Below are 22,047 nucleotides of genomic sequence, written 5' to 3'. Positions count from 1 at the left end.
AGAAAAAAAACACTAAAAATAGAATAAAATGTTAATACGGATTCATTAAAAATAGAAAAATAAGTAGAGGGGCTCAGGCGTAGAGCTCCCTTCAATCCAAAGAAGAATTAGAAAAGGTTAATGCAGCTCCTAAGTCGTGCAAACCACAAGCCTATCTCATGAAGTGATATGTTCTTTTTCCTTTTTCCTTCTTTTTTTTTCCTTTTTATTTTATCTCAGGATGCAAGAAACTAATGAGAATAGGGCAGTGGAATCCACGACCAAGCAGCTCAATTCACCCTTCCAAAACCCTTATTTGGACTTCAAGGAGCTTTACCCTTAAAACCCACAAAAAGAAAAAAGAAAAATAAGCTTAAATATTTAAACGCATATTTCCCAAAGGAGAGAACTGCTAACTACTTGAGTGAAGTTGAAGAGGGCTGAGGAGCTCCTTATATAGCAAACTGTGAGGTTTTTGCAAGGGAGTCCAGGGACCTTTCGTTTTATTTTCTATTTTTAATTTGAATTTACTATATATTTCTTTAGCAGCATTATGGCACGCATAACTTAGGAGACGTGCTTAGGGACTTGAATAGATTCCTCTGACTTGCTGGTTCAGGCACATGACTTGATGTCCCACCACTCTATCGATCAATCTTCAAATTTTAAAATTTAGCCAACGAAAATACTAAACGTATATGTACAGTATTACCTGACCAACCAAAAATAAGGATACGAATATAAATATATATCTATACGATATATTTAAGAAAAGTCATTTAAGATTAAAAAAAAACACGCATGCAAAAAAGTAACAAAAATATCTAACACTTGGAAATCGACACAAGTGGTCCCACTCTCGCAGAAGATATTCCAAAATACTCTCATATTTTTCTGTTATTCACACATCACGTGCCCTGGAGTACTAATAACTTAGAAAAAAAAGCTTATATCCATGTCCATCAAAATTAGATATACGACCGCTTGCTCAAATAAAGATATTGCACATATGTGAATACGAAAACGATATACAGAATACTATTTTATGTCATATTATCTATCATATATATATTATATATATATAGTATATAATACCATATATATACTAAATATTAATATATTATATATATTACTATATATATTATATATATATTATATAATATATATTAGTAATATATTAAGGTGATTTACAGTTCTCTTCACTTTAATTTTTTCAATGTTATTTAGAATATTGTGTATCTACTAAATGATTCTTAAATTATCTTATTATAAATATAAAATAATAAGTGGCACCCATGTGTAGATCTTTTTTCAACTTCGTCGCTTTCTTTGCAAACAAACAAAAAAGAATTTTTACAATCTCTTTGGCAGATTAATTTTCTATATCCCCCTTCTGTTAACCACATAAAAACTCAAAACTTTAGAAATTTATAGATTCCTTATATTTCTAACATTGTCATTAAAATCCAAATCCTACTGTTCTAACGTTTGGCAACTGGGGTGTTTTTGTTGTTTCTGTTTTTTTCAAAAAAAGAATGAAATGAGTTTGGCAACTAGGGTGTTTGTTGACATGACCCATTAAAAATCCCACAAATAAACGGTTTTCTCAAAACACCAAAAAGATGTGTTGAGTTCCCGTGTATTTTTTTCATCCAATCCCTAACAGCTTGTCGCCACTTCCCGCGTCGCCAACATCTCATCGACGTTGCCGCTTCCAAACCCGACCCCCCTCCTTCTTTGATCGCCGGAGCCGAAGCCCCTTCTCGTTTGATCTCCACCGTCGGAACCCCTCTTCTTCACCTCCCCAGCTTTCTCTCCTCCCCAAACAATACCCAAGCTCAAACCCTAGCTTGTTTGTCCTCCCCAAATCCTCACCTTCGGACACCTTCAATTTAGGTAAATTTTTATTGTTTTTCAATTTTTTAATTCAATTTATGTTATTAAATCTTTGTTTTGTCAATTTTTATAACAATTTCAAATTTTATAGTTTACATGAACATAATGATATATGATCAACACATCTGTTTGAAACTTTCAAAATGGTGTTTTCAAAACACTTTTGAAAAAAACACTATGACATGATGTTTTCCACAAAAAACACAACAAGAAAATCACCTTGATTACCAAACACAAAAAAAACCCCAGAATGCATAACGATTAACAAACGCGAAACCTAAAATTACAAAACATAAGCCAAACAAACCTCACAGAATTGAAGGTAATAAGCTCATGGGAACACACTGATAGATATGAATTCAAATTCTCTCCGCTACAAAAAATATTGGAGAGACCACTACATTATCATAACTAGTGATTATATAACGGACAATTATAATTTTTCTTTTAGTGTAAATTAGGAATGACAACATTAATAGATATAGGGGCGTGGTGAATGTTAGATTTAGAATAAATCACAATCATTCACTAAATAATCAACTACTTTGATCAAACGTAGTGGTTCTTCCACTATTTTTTTAGTGGAGAGGATCCAAACCTGTTAATTACTGCTTGATACATAAATTGTTTTCTCATTTAGCAGCTCAACATGTAAATTATTTTCTCATTTATTTCTATTAAGAACTTTCTTTCATTTCAAGCCTTGATTTGTTGGTTTCTTAGAAATAAAAAAACCCAAACAGAGAGAAACCCTCAAAAACATCTTTTTCTTATTTCTTAAAAAAAACTAATGAATTAATTTTATAAGATTATGAATCATATGGCTCCAATAAAAGGGTATTACATCAACTTTTTTTATTTCAAGACAAAAATTAAACATGAGGGTATATTTGGCAAACCCTCTAATCTGGATTAGCCATATTTTATTTTTTAACCAGCTCAAAATTGAACCAAACGGGGAATGGTTCAATTTTAACTTAAATAAGAGGCTCGATCTAAATGAACTGAAAAATATTAGGCTAGCTCTGGCCTAACTTTTCCTAAATATAAAATTCTACTAAAATTAGATCAAGCTTAAAATTGATCCATTTTCAGTAGTTTAAAAAATAGACACTTAATTACTATTATTATTGTTGTTGCTGTTATTTAATACTGGGTAGCCAATTACCCTCTTTAAATTTAAAAAATGCTAAGTGCACTATTCTCTATTGTACTCATTTTGGTACTCGCACTCACAAAAGAGTGAGATTATGATGCCTCATCAGTCACCACATAAAAATTGAAAAAACACTAGGGGCACATCTTGGGACACACTCCCAACCCCACCCCTCACCTGCTACAGTGCAGGGGGTCCCACTTGAGATTTTTTAAAAAATCTCAAGTGGGACCCCCTGCACTGTAGCAGGTGAGGGGTGGGGTTGGGAGTGTGTCCCAAGGTGTGCCCCTAGTGCTCCTCATATAAATTGTATCATAAATCTATTTTTTGTGAGTGTGAGTTGCGAAAGCGGACAAGACAAGGACTATTGCCGGCAACGACGTGGGTCACCACGACTTTGAAGAATGTGCCCCGAGACAATATTCTTGTCAGAGCTCTCAATCCAATGCCTAGATCTTTTTCACCTACACATGGGCTTCATTGACCAGGGTCAACCAACGATCGCAACGGGTCGGATCTTATAGAACCAAGAGACTGTTGATTTATGTTTGGAGGATCCGCATCCACCAAATATTATATCCTTGTCTGAGAGCAGGGACTCACGTGTTTTTCTTATTAGCAGTTTAGCACAAATGCAAATGGCCCTAAACTATTTTGAATGTATTCTAATATCTCTACACCAAAGATTCATATCAAAGATTCATGTTTTTGATAATGTCAGGCTAAGCTTTGAATGGACATTCAAATTTGATCACCTACTTGATTCATTTACATAGATATACATACATACGTATCCTGTACGAGATGTTAAATAGTCCTATTTCAGGTAGATGCTATCTACATGATTCAGCCATAATACAGATTATCTTGTATATGAAGAAAGAGGAAGGTGAAAAAATAAATGATTTTCAGGCATATTCCTATCGACAAACTCTGTTTGCTATGAGGAAAAATTAAAAAAAAATATTGAAGATGGGATCGACATATCCTAGACATTTTTCCAGATAATTTGTCTTTGAAAAAAATGCCCAAGTTTCCCCTTTTCTCCTCTCATGCACATGTAATTTACTACCCCTGACGAAGCCTAAACAGGTGAATAAAGGGCAAAGAAAATTGTTTCTGCATTACTTTCTTTAATACTAGAGCCACGGTTAAAACATTGAGTGATAGATGATTAAGCTGCAGATTTCAGATTTCAGATTTCAGATTTCAGACCAGAGGAGAAGCCCCTATTATGTGTGTCGTGTACTTTGTTTGCTTGCTTATGGTTCATTAGAATCATTGCATGACTTATTTACTCCTTTTGATTTTTTCTTTAACAAGTTGAAGGAGATATGTACATGATCTTTCTTAACTAAATACCTAATGTTTGGATATACATATGGATGACAATAAATTTCAAGAACAAAAAATTTGAAGAAAGGACTAACGTAGCACTCAGAAATTATATGTCCACGTACATAAATTATTACAACAAGAACTTGCATAAAGTACCATAGCAAACAAAGTTTGTGCAGTGGCTTCCTATTTAACGAAGTCTCAAGATAAAAGTTTCAAGGCATAACACAGATCAAATTCGCAAAATCAGTAAACCAAGTAACCTAACTTCAATATGCCAGAAATCATGTTGGTAGACACAAAATTAACATTTATATTAACAAAAAACAGCTTAACATACTGCTACAATGGTATAAATAGCAAGCCAAAATTAAAACCCTCTACTAACACAGGCAGACTATTTGCATAAACAAGCAAGCAAATAACCTGGTCTGATACCATTATATACCCCACATGCATTCAAATACTACCCTCAAACATAGGTAAGCAACTTGAAATAGACCACAACGTACACCGATAGAGAAACCACAGCCAAAACATGCTGCCAGAACAAAATCGCCGAAGCCTCCTTCACTGCATATCCCCTCAAGCTTGCGATCGCCCCTAACAAGATTGCGCTCGGTGTTGTGTACTGCAACAACAGCACAAACCGGAACATGTCGTCCTCTCGCAACAGCAAATTCAGCTTGTCGGCCAATGCCACCACCCCAATCCCAATCAATGGAAGCACGATTAGTCTCGCCACTGTGATCCCTATTGTCGTTCTAAGCCCGAGGGCTGAGTCGTTTGGTCCCTCTGCAAGAATCCCTCCAAGAATCAACATCACTGACGGGACCATTGCTCCGGCCAGAATATCCAAACTATCCGTAATGAAAGACAATGGTGCATCATCGCCAAAGAAGAAGCCCTTCAGCATCGGAACCATCCCAATTACGATAGCCAACAGCGAAGCAATAGTCGGAGGCTGAAGAATGTGCCTTATCGGAGTTTGCTCCGCCACAATTCTAATCCTTCTGACCATTTTCGGCTCAGCTAAGCATCTGATAGACTTAGGACTGCTACTACCACCACCCTCTTCCTCTATCAAATCAAGGTCAGGGAAACTAGCCTCAGATGACCCAGACACCCTCGCGAAAACCCTAGCAATAAATGGCGTCTTCGAATGCTCCGTTTCTTTGTCATGCATCCCCGGCCACTCTCCATCGTGAAGAAGAGGCCTATTACTGTTACTACTACCGACCACAACTTCCTCCATCTCATTGTTCTCCGATACAATCTCATAGTACTCCAGTGGGGGCTCCATCATATGATAAACCAAAGTGTACACAAGAATCACGGCGACCCACTGGGCGAAGGAGACGTAAGCAATGCCCGTTCTGTGGCAATCAGGGCCAAAAGGGTGATCTTCAGTATGACACACCGAGCCTACGATTGCAATCGGAAGGTTACCGGTGTTACCAAATCCGGTCATGACGATGGTAAAGCGGACAAATTGGGGCGGCGGGCGACAAATCAAGGTGACGATGTAGCCCAAAACGCAACCGATCGCGGTGCTTAGGATCACATTGAGGGGGACAAACCACCATAGGAGCAACTCACCCAGGGTGATGGATTCGCCCAAGTGGACAAAGATGAGGCAAGGGAGGAAGAGGGCAAAGACTAGCTTCGATAACAGCTTGAATGTGGCTCTAGGGACAAGTTGGGTTTTTGGGTGGGCAAGGATTAGTCCGATCAGGGTCAGGGTTAAGAGCTTCATCAGCGGGATGACAGCAGAGAGGAGATCCTCGCTTTCGGACTTCATGTTTGAATCCACTGATGCGTGTTCTTGAGTTGAGTATCAAATTTTAGGTGAAATTTTTTTGATAATGGGTGTTTAATTAGGTTTTGTCAACAACAACAATTCATCGGATCGCAAATCGTGTAAGCAAACATAGCAAGAAATTTGAGACGGGTATTATTGAAACCGAGCGTACATGCAAAATATAGTAAAGATTGCAATATAAATGAGGACTTACCTGAATCTAAGCCTTAATTGGGAGAAGAAGATGCGAAGAAGATGCGAAGCTCTCCGAGAGAGAGCAGAGAAAAATATCGTGATCTCGCATTTGTTTGCGTTCGTGGGGTTACAGTGTATGTTCTTTGTGGGTACAGGATAAGGGAAGCAAGAGTTAATAGCCGTCCGTACGAGATTATATGGTTGTGCTCGAGTCCCCGTAGAATTTCTTCCCATATGGGCCCCACTTTTGGTGCATACGACAAGAACGAAAGATTCTGCACTTGATACCGACGGGTATAGATTTTATTTTTTTGGTCGGTCTCTAATGTCAACATATTTTTGGATTCTTCTGTATGAATTTGCCTTTGTACGTACAAACTCGCTGGGGTTCGATTAATAAATGAAAGTGAAAAGATTAGAGATCATTGTTAATTAAGCGGCTTCATATTTATTGCCACATTGTCTTCAACAATAACTTATCCTTGAAAACAAACAGCATATTTCACTTACATACTAATTAATATTAATGTGAAAGTTACTTGTAAAGGAAATACATTTCACACGCTCAATCCACTTTCAATTTACAAAACACTTTCTAAACATAGCATTTTTTAAACTAAATGTACGTAACAAGTCTATAACAAAGAGTAATATGTTGGGCTCGAAAGGTAATATGATTTGTTAGGAACAGTTTATAAGAATTGACGGATCTAGTAAATTTGGGGAGTAACTTCAAAATATTAAAGACTTATTAAGAAACTAAAAAAACCCAAACTAAAAAACAGAAAGTACTATAATGAAAGCGTTAATTTTAGATATTCAATCAAATTATTTCGCATTATGTGATATATAATAAATAATTTGAGTTACAATATTGATGAAATACTTGGGATTTATTGTTTGAACTAGGAAGCTAACGGAGTTTTCTCTACAAATGTAGTAAATGGGCTACTAAATTATTTGAAGGATTTAGTTGGGCTGTTACGAGCTTTAGCCAAATTAGTTACCTAATGCATGTCATAGTATACTGAAGCCCATTTAGACTGGTTTCCATTCTTGATTTCTTAATTTGCTTTTCAAATTTTTGTGTGTGCAGGATTAAAATTATAATTTGGTATTGTATTTGAGACATCTGTAATGTAATGAGCCTTGACTAATGAATCAGAACCAGGTTTTTTTTGTGTTGTTTTTTGAATATATATGGGCCACAAACAACCAACATTAAATTGAACTGTTAAAAATCGGCCAAGCGAATTTGCCGTGCGTGTCAAACGTGTTTGCAACAATTTTTTTTAGATCCTCCGATATCATATGTAATACAATGACTAAATTAATAGTTGTTAGGACATAAAACTATAACTCTTAGTTCTTACCCCAACTTTAAACTTTGGTGGATTGACATAGTTCTTTGATATGATATCAGAGAAATACAAGTTAATTTCTAACTAGCCGCGAATTTAAAAATGGATCACAGTTTCTGAACTTTAACTTTGATTGTTTGGTTTTATTTCAAACCTGTTTTTATGGTGTACTCAAGCCTATTGGAATTGAGGTTGATACTAGCTGCAGCTAGGTATTTACTCATTGTGGAGATTTAAGTTAGACGACTGGTTTCGAGTAGATTTTAAAGCGCGATCTTGCAAGCCTATTGAATTGGGTTTGTGATTCAGGAGAACTCTTAGCATGGTGAGGAAGCTCACTCGTGAAAAGGAATAGTGGACATATGATTGTTATCCCAGTCACTATAAAATCTTGCATTTTCTTAGTTAGCTGTTATTTGTGATTATTTATCGTCAATCACTTTTATTTTACCGTCGCATATTTTGTGTTTCTAGCGAAAAACGGTAGCAACCTTATACACCTCCCTCTAGGCTTGCATCTCAGATCCAACAAACATATCATTTCCCTCTGTTTTTTTAAATTCCAACTAATCCATGAAATTTGATAACTAAAAATTGGAAATGTACAGATTTTCATAAGAATCTTATGTAATAATATAAAATCACTAAATTTATTCAAAAATAACACCCTAATAAAGATCTACATGATTTTAAATACCGATTAGAAACTAATGGTTAGGAGTTATGCTTATCATATCATACTCCCTTTAAAAGAGGGAGTTGTGGAAAAACTTTTCAAGGACTATATTACCCCTATTCTTTTTTGATATTACATTCTAATACTAACTAAACTAAATTAATTATTAATGTTAATTAATTATATTATATGTCACTTTAAATTTGTATAATTTGGTCCCTAAAACTTCCAACGTTATTGTAAAACTCTACATCATATTAACTATTAGTAATGTATAATAATACATTAATAGATAATTGCATGTTAATAAAGTATTTATGGAAAGAATAAAAAACATAAAATTGTCCTAAAATTATATCATGACACTCATAAAGGAAAATTACAAAGAGCATTATTATGTTTAGGTAACAAGATAGAAAGTACAAGCATAAAATTTTAGAAAGTATTAGGATATTTAAGTGCAGCAAGATACGCTATCTTAAATTAAAAAAGAAAAGTGTAGCAAGATACAAGTGGAGTTATATAAGTATAATTTTAGTAAATTATAAGGTATATAAGTTCAGTTAAAGCCTATAAAAGATTTGAAACATTTGGTATCTACAAACAATAGTATATGATCTCATTGATAAATAATATTCATCATACAATATAAGGTCACATGCATAGCTTATATTTATATAGTAAAGGAGATGTGAAAAAAATTAAAGCATCATATTTTGAATGAGTCTCAAGATTTTGAATTATTTTCTAAAATTATATACTTCACTTAGAAAACTTCAGAAGAGGCTTTCGAATGACTACTACAAAGTGTTGGACATCGGATGAATCTTGAACAAGTAAAATCCACGATATCTGATTGCAAAAATCAAGGATATGTATATAATACTGGGTGTCATATGAGATAATATTCATACATAACATGATATTGTAACATGTAATCTAACATATTAATAAACTTTAAACATAAGAATTTATATCAAGATATATGCTTAAGATTTGGGAGAGCTGAGAGTGGAGAGATTTGAGAGAAGAATTGTGGCATTTGTGTGTTTTGTGGGCTCTAATTTTGTTTCCCAAACACAATCCAAACTTGAGAGAAGAATTGTGGCATTTGTGTGTTTTGTGGGCTCTAATTTTGTTTCCCAAACACAATCCAAACCCAAGCCCACAATCAAATTAAAAATGACATGATTTTCTCAATATATGGCCGATATATCTCTTTCAAGATATTGAGAAAATCGTGTTATTTTTAATTTGATTGTGGGCTCGAGTTTGGATTGTGTTTGGGAAACAAAATTAGAGCCCACAAAACACACAAATGCCACAATTCTTCTCTCAAATCTCTCCACTCTCAGCTCTCCCAAATCTTAAGCATATATCTTGATATAAATTCTTATGTTTAAAATTTATTAATATGTTAGATTATATATTACAATATCATGTTATGTATGAATATTATCTCATATGACACCCAGTATTATATACATATCCTTGATTTTTGCAATCAGACATCGTGGATTTTACTTGTTCAAGATTTATCCGATGTCCAACACTTTATAATAGTCATTCGAAAGCATTTTCTGAAGTTTTCTAAGTGAAGTATATAATTTTAGAAAATAATTCAAAATCTTGAGACTCATTCAAAATATGATGCTTTAATTTTTTTCACATCTCCCTTACTTTATAAATATAAGCTATGCATGTGACCTCATATTGTATGATGAATATTATTTATCAATGAGATCATATACTATTAATTGTAGATACCAAATGTTTCAAATCTTTTATAGGCTTAACTGAACTTATATACCTTATAATTTACTAAAATTATACTTATATAACTCCACTTGTATCTTGCTACACTTTTCTTTTTTAATTTAAGATAGCGTATCTTGCTGCACTTAAATATCCTAATACTTTCTAAATTTTATGCTTGTACCTTCTATCCTGTTACCTAAACATTAGGGCTGAGCATGGTTCGGTCCAAACCGAAAAAACCGACCGAACCGACCCGAACCGATCCGAAAAAATCGGTTTTATGAGTAGGACGGTTCGGGTCGGTTTGAAAACTTTTTAACCCGAACCGATCCGAACCGACCGAATATAGTGCAATACTATCCATTTTGATCTCAAACCCTACCCGACCCGTCCCCAAAGAGTCAAAGACTCAAACTCTAAACTCATTTTCTGGATCATTATGGGTTGAAAATAATATCATTATATCAGTGTTTAATGCTTCATAATCTCTTACTTTGTTAATATTTGTTTTTAACACAGTTTGTTGTTTGATAAGAAGTTTGATGAAGTTAGAACCGAACAAACCGAACCGAACCGTACCGAACCGACTTGCAACAGTTCGGTTCGGTTTTGAATTATAGGCGGTTCGGTTCGGTTATTCAAATTTCGGTAAAAACCGAACCGAACCGACCGTTGCACACCCCTACTAAACATAATAATGCTCTTTGTAATTTTCCTTTATGAGTGTCATGATATAATTTTAGGACAATTCTATGTTTTTATTCTTTCCATAAATACTTTATTAACATGCAATTATCTATTAATGTATTATTATACATTACTAATAGTTAATATGATGTAGAGTTTTACAATAACGTTGGAAGTTTTAGGGACCAAATTATACAAATTTAAAGTGACATATAATATAATTAATTAACATTAATAATTAATTTAGTTTAGTTAGTATTAGAATGTAATATCAAAAAAGAATAGGGGTAATATATACTACAACAAAATACAACATTGCCGACGAAACAAAAACGTCGGCAAAAGTTTAAAAAACGTCGGGAAAAATCTTTCCTGACGCAAAATACAGTGTCGCTAACCCGTCGCCAAAATTGCGTCAAGGAAAGTATTTGGCGACGCAAATACACTGCATCAGGAAAGATTTTATACTATAATCCTTGAAAAGTTTTTCCACAACTCACTCTTTTAAAGGGAGTATGATCTTTAAAGGGATATATCGGCCATATTTTCAATAGCGGTCGATATTAAAAAATTACCAAACAAAAGAAAATAGTATAAAATATTATCGAGATAAAGTCTATAACTCAATATATTAGCTAATATAGCAACATATCCACCGATATTTAATACAATGTCTGTAAGAGCAAATATGTAAATGTTATTTAGATATTAGTTCATTGACTTTAAGGGACTGTTTGGTTTGTTTTTTAACTTGGTGGAAAAGTTTTACATCGCCTCCACATCAGATTTTTCGTGGTCACATAGGATATAAGCTTTCCATCGGTTTTTTTTCCATCTTTGGTTCGCTAGGGTTGAAGAAGGGAAACTCGGTGAAAATCACCACCACATCAGATTTTTTTTTCTCCCCCAATTCCTTCCTCAACCTCGTAAAATTGATGAAAACTACAGCCACGTCGGTTTTTTACCATATAAACAAAAGTTTTTCCTTTTTTTCCATGCGAACCAAACACAAGAAAAATAAATATATTGGTTTTCCACCATTTTTTTTGTGCGAACCAAAGCGAAACAATCTATTTCTTGGAAAAGTTTAAAAAACTCAAAACTTGTGTTTTTGTACATGAAAATACATTTCCCTATATTTAGGAAACGAACCAAACAGCCCCTAAATGTCCAATAATTCTATGTTATTCCCTCAAAATTTTAAAATTTCTCATAATTTTAGGGACTAATATTAAATTATTAAAGTTTTGACAGAAAAAGTATAAATAAGTCATATTTAAAAGAAGAGTTAATTTAAAAAAAACCTCTCAACTATAGGGATTGTCTTAAAACTCACTCAACTAATTCAATTTGACAAAACCCCTTATTCTGGGGGATGTTATAAATAACCCCTCTCAAATTCAGTGCAATTTTAGAAAACACCTCTCAACTATAGCGTGTCTCATAATAACTCCCCTAATCTTTTACACTTCTATCAACAAACCCCCTTAACATAGTTACTTTAATATGTGATTAGGACAAAATACTATATTGAAGAAAACAATTTAATAAAAAAAAGATCCTAAACTGATAATAAAAGGACCATAACTAATTTATAATTATTTTCCCTCTATATCACCTCTTTTTCTTTCATCTGGCAAAAACCAAGGTAATTCTTTTATGGTTGATGGATATTTTGGTCTTTTCAAGTCAAGTACTTGTCACATAATAGATAAGATATAATGATATTAATTTTGAGAGGTTAAGTTTAATTGAGACAAGTCCACAGGGATTAAATCAAAAAAATTTAAGCTGAGATAGATTATCTACAAAATACCCTAAACTTGACAGAGATTTACTCAGTTTTAAATAGTTGGGGGGGGGTGGGGTGGGGTGGATTGACATGCCTCCAATAGTTGAGAGGGAGTTTTCTAAAATTAAACCTTAAACAAAAGCACAACTTAAGGCACATGTGACATCAATTTTATACGAATGGAGTTTATAGCAAGTCTATCACTCAATGCACTGGTTTGGGTTATTTGTCCTTCAATTTATCCTAAACATCAACTCTAAAAAAAATTGCTATAAGAATCTCTAAGAGAAATTTAATATTTATTTGGGAGGACAAATTTTCAAAACAATCCCTTTTGCAATTTTATTCCCAAAAAACAATCCATTTCTCTCTTATTTGGGATGGATATGTGATCCTTCTGATTCCTCTTGTCTTTCATGATTTGTAATAAATTAGTTGATAAAATAAATTAAGTCGTCATTTTATATTACTCGCCTTCTTATAAGTTTATGAAGCTCATAGCTTGGATATGAATATTGTTGTAGATATTGTATTCTTCTCACTCCTTAAGCTAAACCTTTGGATGTTGTTTTATATTGGATGGATATGAATTATTTTGTTAAAATACAATCAATGAATGCATAATATGTATAAATTATTCTCAAAATATATTTTATAATTTTCTAAAACTAGAAAGTAATCATTTTGAAAAATCAATTAGTAATTGGCAAGAATTTATTTTTTCCACTAATAATTATAGTTTTTTTAGTATTGGTCCCTTACGTCATTAATATTTGGAAATTATACATTCAAATTACTAATCAATCTTAAATTATTAATATTTTAAGATCTTAAGCGTAACTATTTCTCTGGAAGATAAAATACTAAAGCCACACATGGAAATATCTAAAAAAGTTAATAATTTAATATATTATGATAATTATAAAGTTTTTTTTGCAACCATGTTGTAGTAAATAAATAAACTTAAAGTAAATAACTAAATTAGCTGACCACGTGCAATGCACGTGCATTCCACCTAGTAAAGATAAATGGCTGATTAAGAAGTCCACATCCAAAAAATTAAGATTTCTTTTCAATATTTTAATAATTAATATATATTAGTTAAAAATATTTTTCTACATGTATTAGTTAGCATATATTAGTTAATAAGTTTTCTGTATATATAAAGATAAAGATTTAATAAGATATTATTATTATTTATTCAAGTTTTTCAAAATGTAAAAAAATAATATAAACAATCATATCATATATTTTCAACTTTTATGAAATATATTTTAATTTATGTTTCTTAATGTGATAGATATTATAAATATAGATACATCTTTAACATTAGGCAATATATTTATAAATATTTTGAATAATTGGAAATAAACATATCTTGAACTAGGTTGTTAGAAGTATATTTCATTTAATAGCAAATTTTGAATATTATTTTATTTGAAGGATAAAATTTAATATCTTTGAAAGAATAAATTTAAAATTAAAAAATAAAATATGTATCAGTAATATGCAACATAAACAAATGTGGTTTGTATTATAATATGCTAATCATACCAACAAAAAATATTCACATGTGGCTAAATATGCATTGAATGAGTAAAGAAATAAAACTAAAAATAAATCTTTTTGAACTCCCAGATGAATATAGACGAAGTCCGATTGCTTTAACTTGCCATCTCGCTATCGCATAAAGAGTATAATATCAAATCTCATAAATAACTATAACTAAAAAATAAAAATATAATATTTAAGGTTATCTCCTAGTGATATAAGAACAAAATTTGAACGATTTTTGTTTCAGATTACCCCAAGAAGACATAGGATAGGAATATATATATATATATAATATATATATAAGAAATATGGTATATATATATAATATAAAGAATATATAAGAATATATATATAATATATATATATATATATATATTAATTATATATATAATATATATATATATCTATATAATATATATATTATATAGATACTGGATGCTTGGTACCAACATAAACAAGTTGTTGTTTGGTAGTGAGCGTGTCAACAATCCTCTACCCATTCAAATTGGGACATAAAATTCCACATGGGTTAGGGTGGAATGGGAATGTGACACATCACTACCAGCACTTGTGCTTGTAGCACATACGCCATATATATATAGTATATTATATGATTAATATATTATATATATATATATATAATAATATATTATAGTATATGTCATATCTAGAGAGAGAGAGAGAGAGAGGGAAGAGAGAGAAGAGAGAGAGAGAGAGAATAGGGCGTTTGTTTGCTTCTTTTGCATGGATCCTGCAAAACTGACAGCTTGCGTGTCAAGTTTTTGGCACTTTCTCAAAACCCCTATAGGAGAGGTCTCAAACAGAACTAAGCGTGGCTCCATTAACTAAGCAAGATTGATTAATATAACTGATAGAGCAGACACAATCATAAACAATAATTGGCCTAAAATCCTTAGAAAATCTTCTTGCACAGAAATTATGTAACTAAAAATTAAAATTGACCAAACTTATCATTTCCATTTGGTTTTTACAATTTCAAATAATCTATAAGATCGGCCTCAATTTATTCAAATTACACCTTAGTAAGCGAATCTATTTGGTTTTAGTAATTCAGCACTATAGAAAAAATGAAGCCATTGCGAAGCGGGGAAATCCGTCGCCATATGCATGCAAAATCCGTCACGAAATAACTTTCTGGGACGGCGGAGTCCGTCACCTAATAATCCTGTCGCAATAACATTTGCGATCGTGGATCCGTCGCCAATTTCATCTGCGACGGCTAGTATTGGCGACGGAAACATTGGGACGAAACAGCTCGTGCCAAGTACATTGGCGACTGGAATAATCCAGTCGCCATTGTATCATTGCGACTGAGTATGTAACCGCGTCGCCCAATTGTACATTTGGCGACAGGGAATTACATCAGTCGCCAGATGGTACATTTGGCAACGGATGTATTGCGCGGTCGCCATTTACATTCGCGGACGGGAATACTCTGTCACCAATGTATCATTGGCGACGGGCTCATACCCCGTCGCCAATAGTACATTTGCGACGAGGGAATACATCGCGCCATGTAATTGGCGTAAACAGGCATACCCATCGCCAATGTTTTCTGTCGCCAACTGAACCTATCCGTCGGGTCAATGATCATTGGCGACGGATTTCCCCGTCGCAATGTTTATGCGCAGGATTATCGGTGAGGACTCCCACGCCGTCGGCGAAAAGTGTATTGGTGACGGATTTTGTCCCTTGTCGCCAATCGTACCTCTGACGACGGGATTTGTCCCCTGTTGCCCAATGTACTTGGCGACGAATAAATGCATGTGCCAGAATGTACACTTGGCGACAGGTGTATTCCCGTCGCCAATAATACATTGGCGATGAAAAATGCCCCGTCGCCAATGTACTAACAGCGTAAAAAAAATTATTTCTGGCATTTGCAACCCCCATCGGAATAACGTACATGTGACTACATTATCATACAATATAAGGTTAAACAATACTCACAATATCACCATTTTAGTCGACTTCGCATCAACACATATTCAGATCAGCACGATTCACACTTCACATATTCACACCTTCACATCCAACAATCTAAACATTTACATTCATCGATTCAGCATCCAACAATTAACATTTAACAATTCACATATATACATAACAGGAGTGTCATAATATTGTTCAACACAATCCAAAGTCTACATAATCCGGAGGTCATAATATGTTTACACCAATCCACCGTCCAAACTTACGCAAAAAGTCTAACACATCACTCACTCATCGATAGTCGTGGTCCCTATCGTCGTGATCCCTATCAACCTCGGTGGCGGCCTGGCATCCGATGCCGTACCGTAACTGCTGCTTCTACGACGGTAACCTCTCTAGCTAAAGAATGTAAATCAATATGAGAAATATATTCCAAAATACTCATAATAAATACAATATACTAATATGACATATAATACCTCTCCACCACTTCAGCTGCATGCTATCATAATGCCAACACATAATATCCGCGTATATAGAACTGCGAAAGGCAAGTTCCTTACGGGTGAGAACGATGCGTCGCTGAACGACATCCCCAAGTCGTTGTGCACCACTTAAGCTCGTGCTTAAATATGGGAGAAAAACTTACAAGCCAAATGAATTTCAACATCTTCATGCCAAGTATTTTCCGCAATCTTAACCCACGACATATGAACGTGTCACCGTGTCGGCGTTCGAAATGTCACAGATTGGCATGCTAGGGGCTTATTGGTGGTGGTGAGTGTCTTAACTCTAGTACTTGACAGAGGCACTCTTCCTTTCTTTCTTGAGTGTAAACCGTAAGCTCCGTCGACAACTTCCATTCACTCGTCTCTGGTCATGCGGTTAGGCTCTACAGGAGTGTCCTCTGTACTTCGAGACTGCGTGACACGGGTGAAGACATCGTTTTGAGAAGCTTCCAGCGCCGCCTGCATATCATATATCATAAAAATTAGAAACTTTGATGAAAAATCATTAAGTATATACAAATCTAAAATTAATCTTATACTTACGTTCAATTCATTAATTTTCTCCACCTTTTTGTCATTTCCCTCTACATTTTCATAGCCCTGGGGTGGTGTATAAGCTCTTTTAGCCAGAAGAGTCGGGGGCATAGTCAAAGCGTCCTGTGATATATTAAATTCCAAATTAAATGTAGGAAACTAATCACATGAAATCAGTTTTAATAATATGATCATACCGGGTTTTCGCTCAAATACTTATGCTCGATCTGAGCATAAGAAGTAGCTCCTAAAAAGTGATCGTATAGCTTTGATCTACGATTCGCCGATGCCGTTTCATATATTTTCTACAAAATAAAGTATTTTTTTAGTATGTGCGATGATAATATATAAATGAAAAATAACGTGATGATAATGTCATAAATTAAAAATAATCTACCTTCTTCTCACCCTCCCACTCGATAATGAGAGTCATCCAATTAAATGGAGGAACTCTCTTATCAAGCTCATAGATCCTCTTCCAATCAGTAGATAAATTTGTGAAATATCTTTTCTTTAGATCACTCTTCCAACCCCGAATAAGCTTGGCCATTTTCGGGATAACATAATCCCAAGACTCTGGGTTGTCTTCAAGACAATAATGATCCTGCAAGTTACATGGCAAAAAAATTACACTATAAGAATAATCATTGTGAATTGTAAACAAAATAAGCAGCAGTATATTAAATAATTACCATGAGCTTCTCCCAAATCTTTTTTATGCATTTAAATTCTTGCTCCTCAAAATTATGAGCAATATAAATGGAGCGTGGATCTCTTATTAAACAGCCAATCAAGTTATTAAATCTGACAGCCCAATCCTCAACAGGAATGTTGTCCTTCCACTCCAAAATGCCCCGGTACCCTTTCGGAGGTACTTTCGTCTTTTCCTCACTCCCATGCCTACCGGGTTTCTCATAATCTTTTTGGCCTACAAAGTCAAAGAGAAATAAATTTCTTATACACTTAAGTAAGCAAATAAGTATGAATTATCCAAAGTTTAAACGAAATTATTACATTTTTCCCTCATTAGATCTGACATAGCTTTATCTAGTCTCTGTTTTATGGCACGCTCCTTTCTTTTAATATCATCTCTCTTCAATTTGTAGTTCATATCACATTTTTTTTTGTAATTCAATAGCTTTTTCTGGTAGAGGGATGCGAGATACTGACGGAGTCCATGGGCGGAGACATGTCATCTCTGATTGAGAAGATACAGACATCCTCTCGTGCTCGATCTCATCATCACCAGATCCATCGCAAGCATTGTCTGCAAATATTTATTAGGAATATAAAATATCATTACATTACATTAAAATATATTACAAATGTATAATACCTATACTTGGTAATGCGTCTTGATGTTGCGGTGTACCCATTTGAGATGTCCCCGCAATATCTAACAAATTATAAAATAAGAAATGAGCATATAAATTTATCAATTAAGGTAATTACATGCACAGAAAGTTCAAACTGAATAAAGCAAGCAAAATTAGTCCCTCAAATCTTCTGTCTTTTGACGGAATCAATTAGTCCTATTGGATCCTTATAATTTATTTGATAATCTCTATTTTAGTTGCGGATAAAAAAAAGGTTAGTTATTTTCTAACGTTTTATGGTAGCAGATTTCGTGACCTATAAAATATGTTCTTATGACATGATTAAATTTCCTACAAATTTTTCTTCTTGTATATTAAATCAGTTGCTTCATGATTATTCATATGTCTAATTCTTGACTTTGTCATCTCTATATATTGTAAATTAGTTTCCTGAATCCAAAACACGATAAGCCAAGGAATGAAGTATGGGAATCGGATGGAAGAGTTGATCCCACACCAACTGCTTCTGGTGGTAATCTTGCTTCCTTGTATCGCCGTCCAAATTCCCTGACCATTCAAGGCTCTTTTACGCAGGTAATTTTTTTTAAAGTTTCCAAACTTTGAATTTTGATCAGCGAACTTTTTCTGAATTAAGTCATTGAAAGATACATTGTCTACATGAATTGCAGGTGAAAATGCAGTCTTTAGTTGAGAACAGGTGGCTGATAGTTAATCTGCAGTCGAATGTATAATACCTATACCTGGTAATGTGTCTTGATGTTGCGGTGTACACATTTGAGATGTCCCCGCAATATCTAACAAATTATAAAATAAGAAATGAGCATATAAATTTATCAATTAAGGTAATTACATGCACAGAAAGTTCAAACTGAATAAAGCAAGCAAATTTTATACCTTCAATTGGTGAGGATCCATGTAGAGATAACTGACTCCGAGATGGTCGTGAGGACGATCCTAGATAAAAACATAGTAAATATAATGCATATTTATATCAAATATACAACTTACTTAAAACAAAATTTGAATATGCATACCGGATGATGGACCTTCTCGATCCCGAGGAAAAGATAGCCTCCTAACTCTTTGGCTCATCTGCAACTTAAATTGTTAATCTAACATAATTGAAATATTTAATAAATGCATACAAGATATCAAGTCGAATTTGCATAAGGATCTTTGTATTCAATCTCCTACATTACAGATATCAAGTCGAATTTGCATAAGGATCTTTGTATTCAATCTCCTACATTACAGATATCAAGTCGAATTTGCATAAGGATCTTTGTATTCAATCTCCTACATTACAGATATCAAGTCGAATTTGCATAAGGATCTTTGTATTCAATCTCCTACATTACAGATATCAAGTCGAATTTGCATAAGGATCTTTGTATTCAATCTCCTACATTACAGATATCAAGTCGAATTTGTGAAGTATACATATTAAAATTGACATTCTGAGGGTATGAGTAATTAAGAAAAATTTCTCCTTCGGCCTCATTTGGGTCATCAGTATCATCCGAGTTTTCATCAAGAGCAAGCTGAACAAGAGTCCTCGGCTCCTTATACAATACGACCCAGACATTCGGGTGCTTAGGATCTTTGACGTAAAAGCACTGAGTAGCCTGATTTGCAAACATAAACTTCATATCGGGATATATCTCCTTATCTAGATTTACAAGATGAAAACCATATGCATCCCTAGTACTGTCTGCATGACACCAACGAACCTTAAACATCACATAACTACGTACATTTTTGGTACCGTACGCATAAAATATCTCCACAATATCTTCTAATTGTCCGTAATAAATTACATCACCAAGAACCGGATTTTGATCAGTTGAGCTTGAATAACATTCTTGAGAAAATGCAGCCATGACCCCACTATTTTGAGTAACTCTCTCCTCCTCAAGCCCAACCCGTTGAAATAAACACCCATTTACACGATATCCGCTGCATTGTTTAACTGTGTAGTGCGGTCCATGTGAGTGAATACTTATCTCTTCTGACACTGGCAAACCAGCACATTTTTGTCTTTCTACCTAATGTTGCACATAAACACAAATTAGCGTTATTCCCAAAAAGAATGTAAAATAAAATACAGTTTAACTTACTTCAGCTATGACCCACTCGGTAAAATGTTTTTCATGAATTTTAGCAATTTGATTTCGTGCGGACGCACCAGTAATTTCTAAATGTAACTCCTCCAAATGTTGTCTGTTGATACAAAAAATTAGAGTTCAATTATTGATATAATTAAAAAAAATCATATTTGTTAAAGTTAATTTCTTACTTGCGATAATCTTCAAAGATTTCCAGGTTCTGCAATAAGAAGGCATGAGCCTGATTCAAGTCAATTCTGGAATAGTCTTTGTTCATCTTGGTACTTCCATGAAAGGTGCCATCTCTATTACTATTTATCTCCTTATTTTTTGTATGTACACCATGTATATATCGAGAGGTGAACATCATACATTCATTTGTCACGTAATGATCAGCAATCGATCCTTCAGGATGAGCCCGATTTCGCATTATGCGTTTCAAGAAACCCAAATATCTAAAGATAATATTAATATGAGTTGTTAATATAAAGCAGTTACATGTATTGTAAATAGACTTAATTGAATTTTGACTAACCTCTCCATGGGATACATCCAACGATAGTTAACTGGTCCTCCGAGTAATGCCTCATCTACAAGATGATGTGTGAGATGGACCATGATCGTAAAAAATGATGGAGGGAAGAATATCTCCATTTTGCAGAGGGTTTCATTCATTTCTCCTTTTAGTGCCTTAAATTCATCAATATTGATAACTTTTGAGCATAACTTTTTAAAAAATCCACAGAATTCGATTATAACTTTTGCTACTTCTTCATCGGCCATGTTGTTACGAAGTGCTACCGGAAGCAATTGGTGAAGAAGGATATGATAATCATGAGTCTTAAGTCCTAAAAGTTTTCGCTCTTTCACTTGGATATTATTTGAAATATTAGAGCAGTAACCATCTGGTGACTTCACTGACTTAAGCACCTCACAGAATCTCTGCATCTCAACTTTTGACATTGTAATACGAGCTGAAGGCAACTCAAATTTGCCATTGGTGACTTCTTGTGCTTGCAGATCATGTCAGATGTTCAACGCATTCAAGTCTTGTCGAGCCCTTAAATCGTCCTTTGATTTCTTACCATCTTGAAGGAGTGTGGATAATAAGTTATCACATATATTCTTTTCAATATGCATTACATCTAAATTGTGTCGGAGTTTGAGCTTGTGCCAGTAAGGCAACTGAAAGAATATACTAAATTTTGTCCATCCTGTCGGCAAAGTGGATAATAAGTTATCACATATATTCTTTTCAATATGCATTACATCTAAATTATGTCGGAGTTTGAGTTTATGCCAGTAAGGCAACTGAAAGAATATACTAAATTTTGTCCATCCTGTCGGCAAAGTCTCAGCATGTGTGACATCCAAACTCCGCACTTGCCTCTTTCGTTTAGGTTCCCTCTTCATGAT

General features: G+C 34.0%; 2 protein-coding genes and 1 long non-coding RNA gene across 7 annotated transcripts; all 3 read right to left on the bottom strand.

The window, feature by feature from the left end:
- On the bottom strand, nucleotides 4,663-6,511 carry LOC109829075 (protein PIN-LIKES 2-like). 2 transcript variants are annotated; one of them, XM_020396152.1, is made up of 2 exons: nucleotides 5,828-6,511; nucleotides 4,663-5,761 (listed from the first exon to the last, which is right to left on the bottom strand). In XM_020396152.1, the coding sequence occupies exons 1-2, from the start codon at nucleotides 6,168-6,170 to the stop codon at nucleotides 4,842-4,844; spliced, it is 1,263 nt and encodes a 420-aa protein (XP_020251741.1). In that variant the 5' UTR covers nucleotides 6,171-6,511; the 3' UTR covers nucleotides 4,663-4,841. The 2 variants fall into 2 exon arrangements, with proteins under 2 accessions (XP_020251741.1, XP_020251740.1); XM_020396151.1 differs by having other exon boundaries at nucleotides 4,663-6,511.
- Nucleotides 16,915-18,353, bottom strand: LOC109829074. 3 transcript variants are annotated; one of them, XM_020396148.1, is made up of 6 exons: nucleotides 18,204-18,353; nucleotides 17,882-18,117; nucleotides 17,587-17,793; nucleotides 17,387-17,494; nucleotides 17,199-17,312; nucleotides 16,915-17,114 (listed from the first exon to the last, which is right to left on the bottom strand). In XM_020396148.1, the coding sequence occupies exons 1-6, from the start codon at nucleotides 18,298-18,300 to the stop codon at nucleotides 17,010-17,012; spliced, it is 867 nt and encodes a 288-aa protein (XP_020251737.1). In that variant the 5' UTR covers nucleotides 18,301-18,353; the 3' UTR covers nucleotides 16,915-17,009. The 3 variants fall into 3 exon arrangements, with proteins under 3 accessions (XP_020251737.1, XP_020251738.1, XP_020251739.1); XM_020396149.1 differs by having other exon boundaries at nucleotides 17,223-17,312; XM_020396150.1 differs by lacking the exon at nucleotides 17,199-17,312.
- Nucleotides 18,854-21,625, bottom strand: LOC109829073. Of its 2 annotated transcripts, XR_002243951.1 has the most exons (5): nucleotides 21,167-21,625; nucleotides 20,644-21,086; nucleotides 19,561-20,571; nucleotides 19,421-19,480; nucleotides 18,854-19,320 (listed from the first exon to the last, which is right to left on the bottom strand). It is a non-coding gene; the product is annotated as an uncharacterized LOC109829073 (long non-coding RNA). The 2 variants fall into 2 exon arrangements; XR_002243950.1 differs by having other exon boundaries at nucleotides 20,644-21,625.

Source organism: Asparagus officinalis, chromosome 1 (assembly GCF_001876935.1).
Source record: "Asparagus officinalis chromosome 1, Aspof.V1, whole genome shotgun sequence".
NCBI lineage: Eukaryota > Viridiplantae > Streptophyta > Magnoliopsida > Asparagales > Asparagaceae > Asparagus > Asparagus officinalis.
This window is presented reverse-complemented; position numbering and strand designations above follow the sequence as displayed.

What these genes read in the sequence shown, in the direction of transcription:
- LOC109829074 (XM_020396148.1), bottom strand. Translation starts at nt 18,300, where the DNA reads ATGAACTACAAATTGAAGAGAGATGATATTAAAAGAAAGGAGCGTGCC. An exon ending in AGTGGGAGGGTGAGAAGAAG is followed by an intron (nt 17,495 to 17,586) that starts GTAGATTATTTT and finishes TTTATTTTGTAG; the next exon opens with AAAATATATGAAACGGCATC. An exon ending in AGTATTTGAGCGAAAACCCG is followed by an intron (nt 17,313 to 17,386) that starts GTATGATCATAT and finishes AATATATCACAG; the next exon opens with GACGCTTTGACTATGCCCCC.
- LOC109829075 (XM_020396151.1), bottom strand. Translation starts at nt 6,170, where the DNA reads ATGAAGTCCGAAAGCGAGGATCTCCTCTCTGCTGTCATCCCGCTGATG.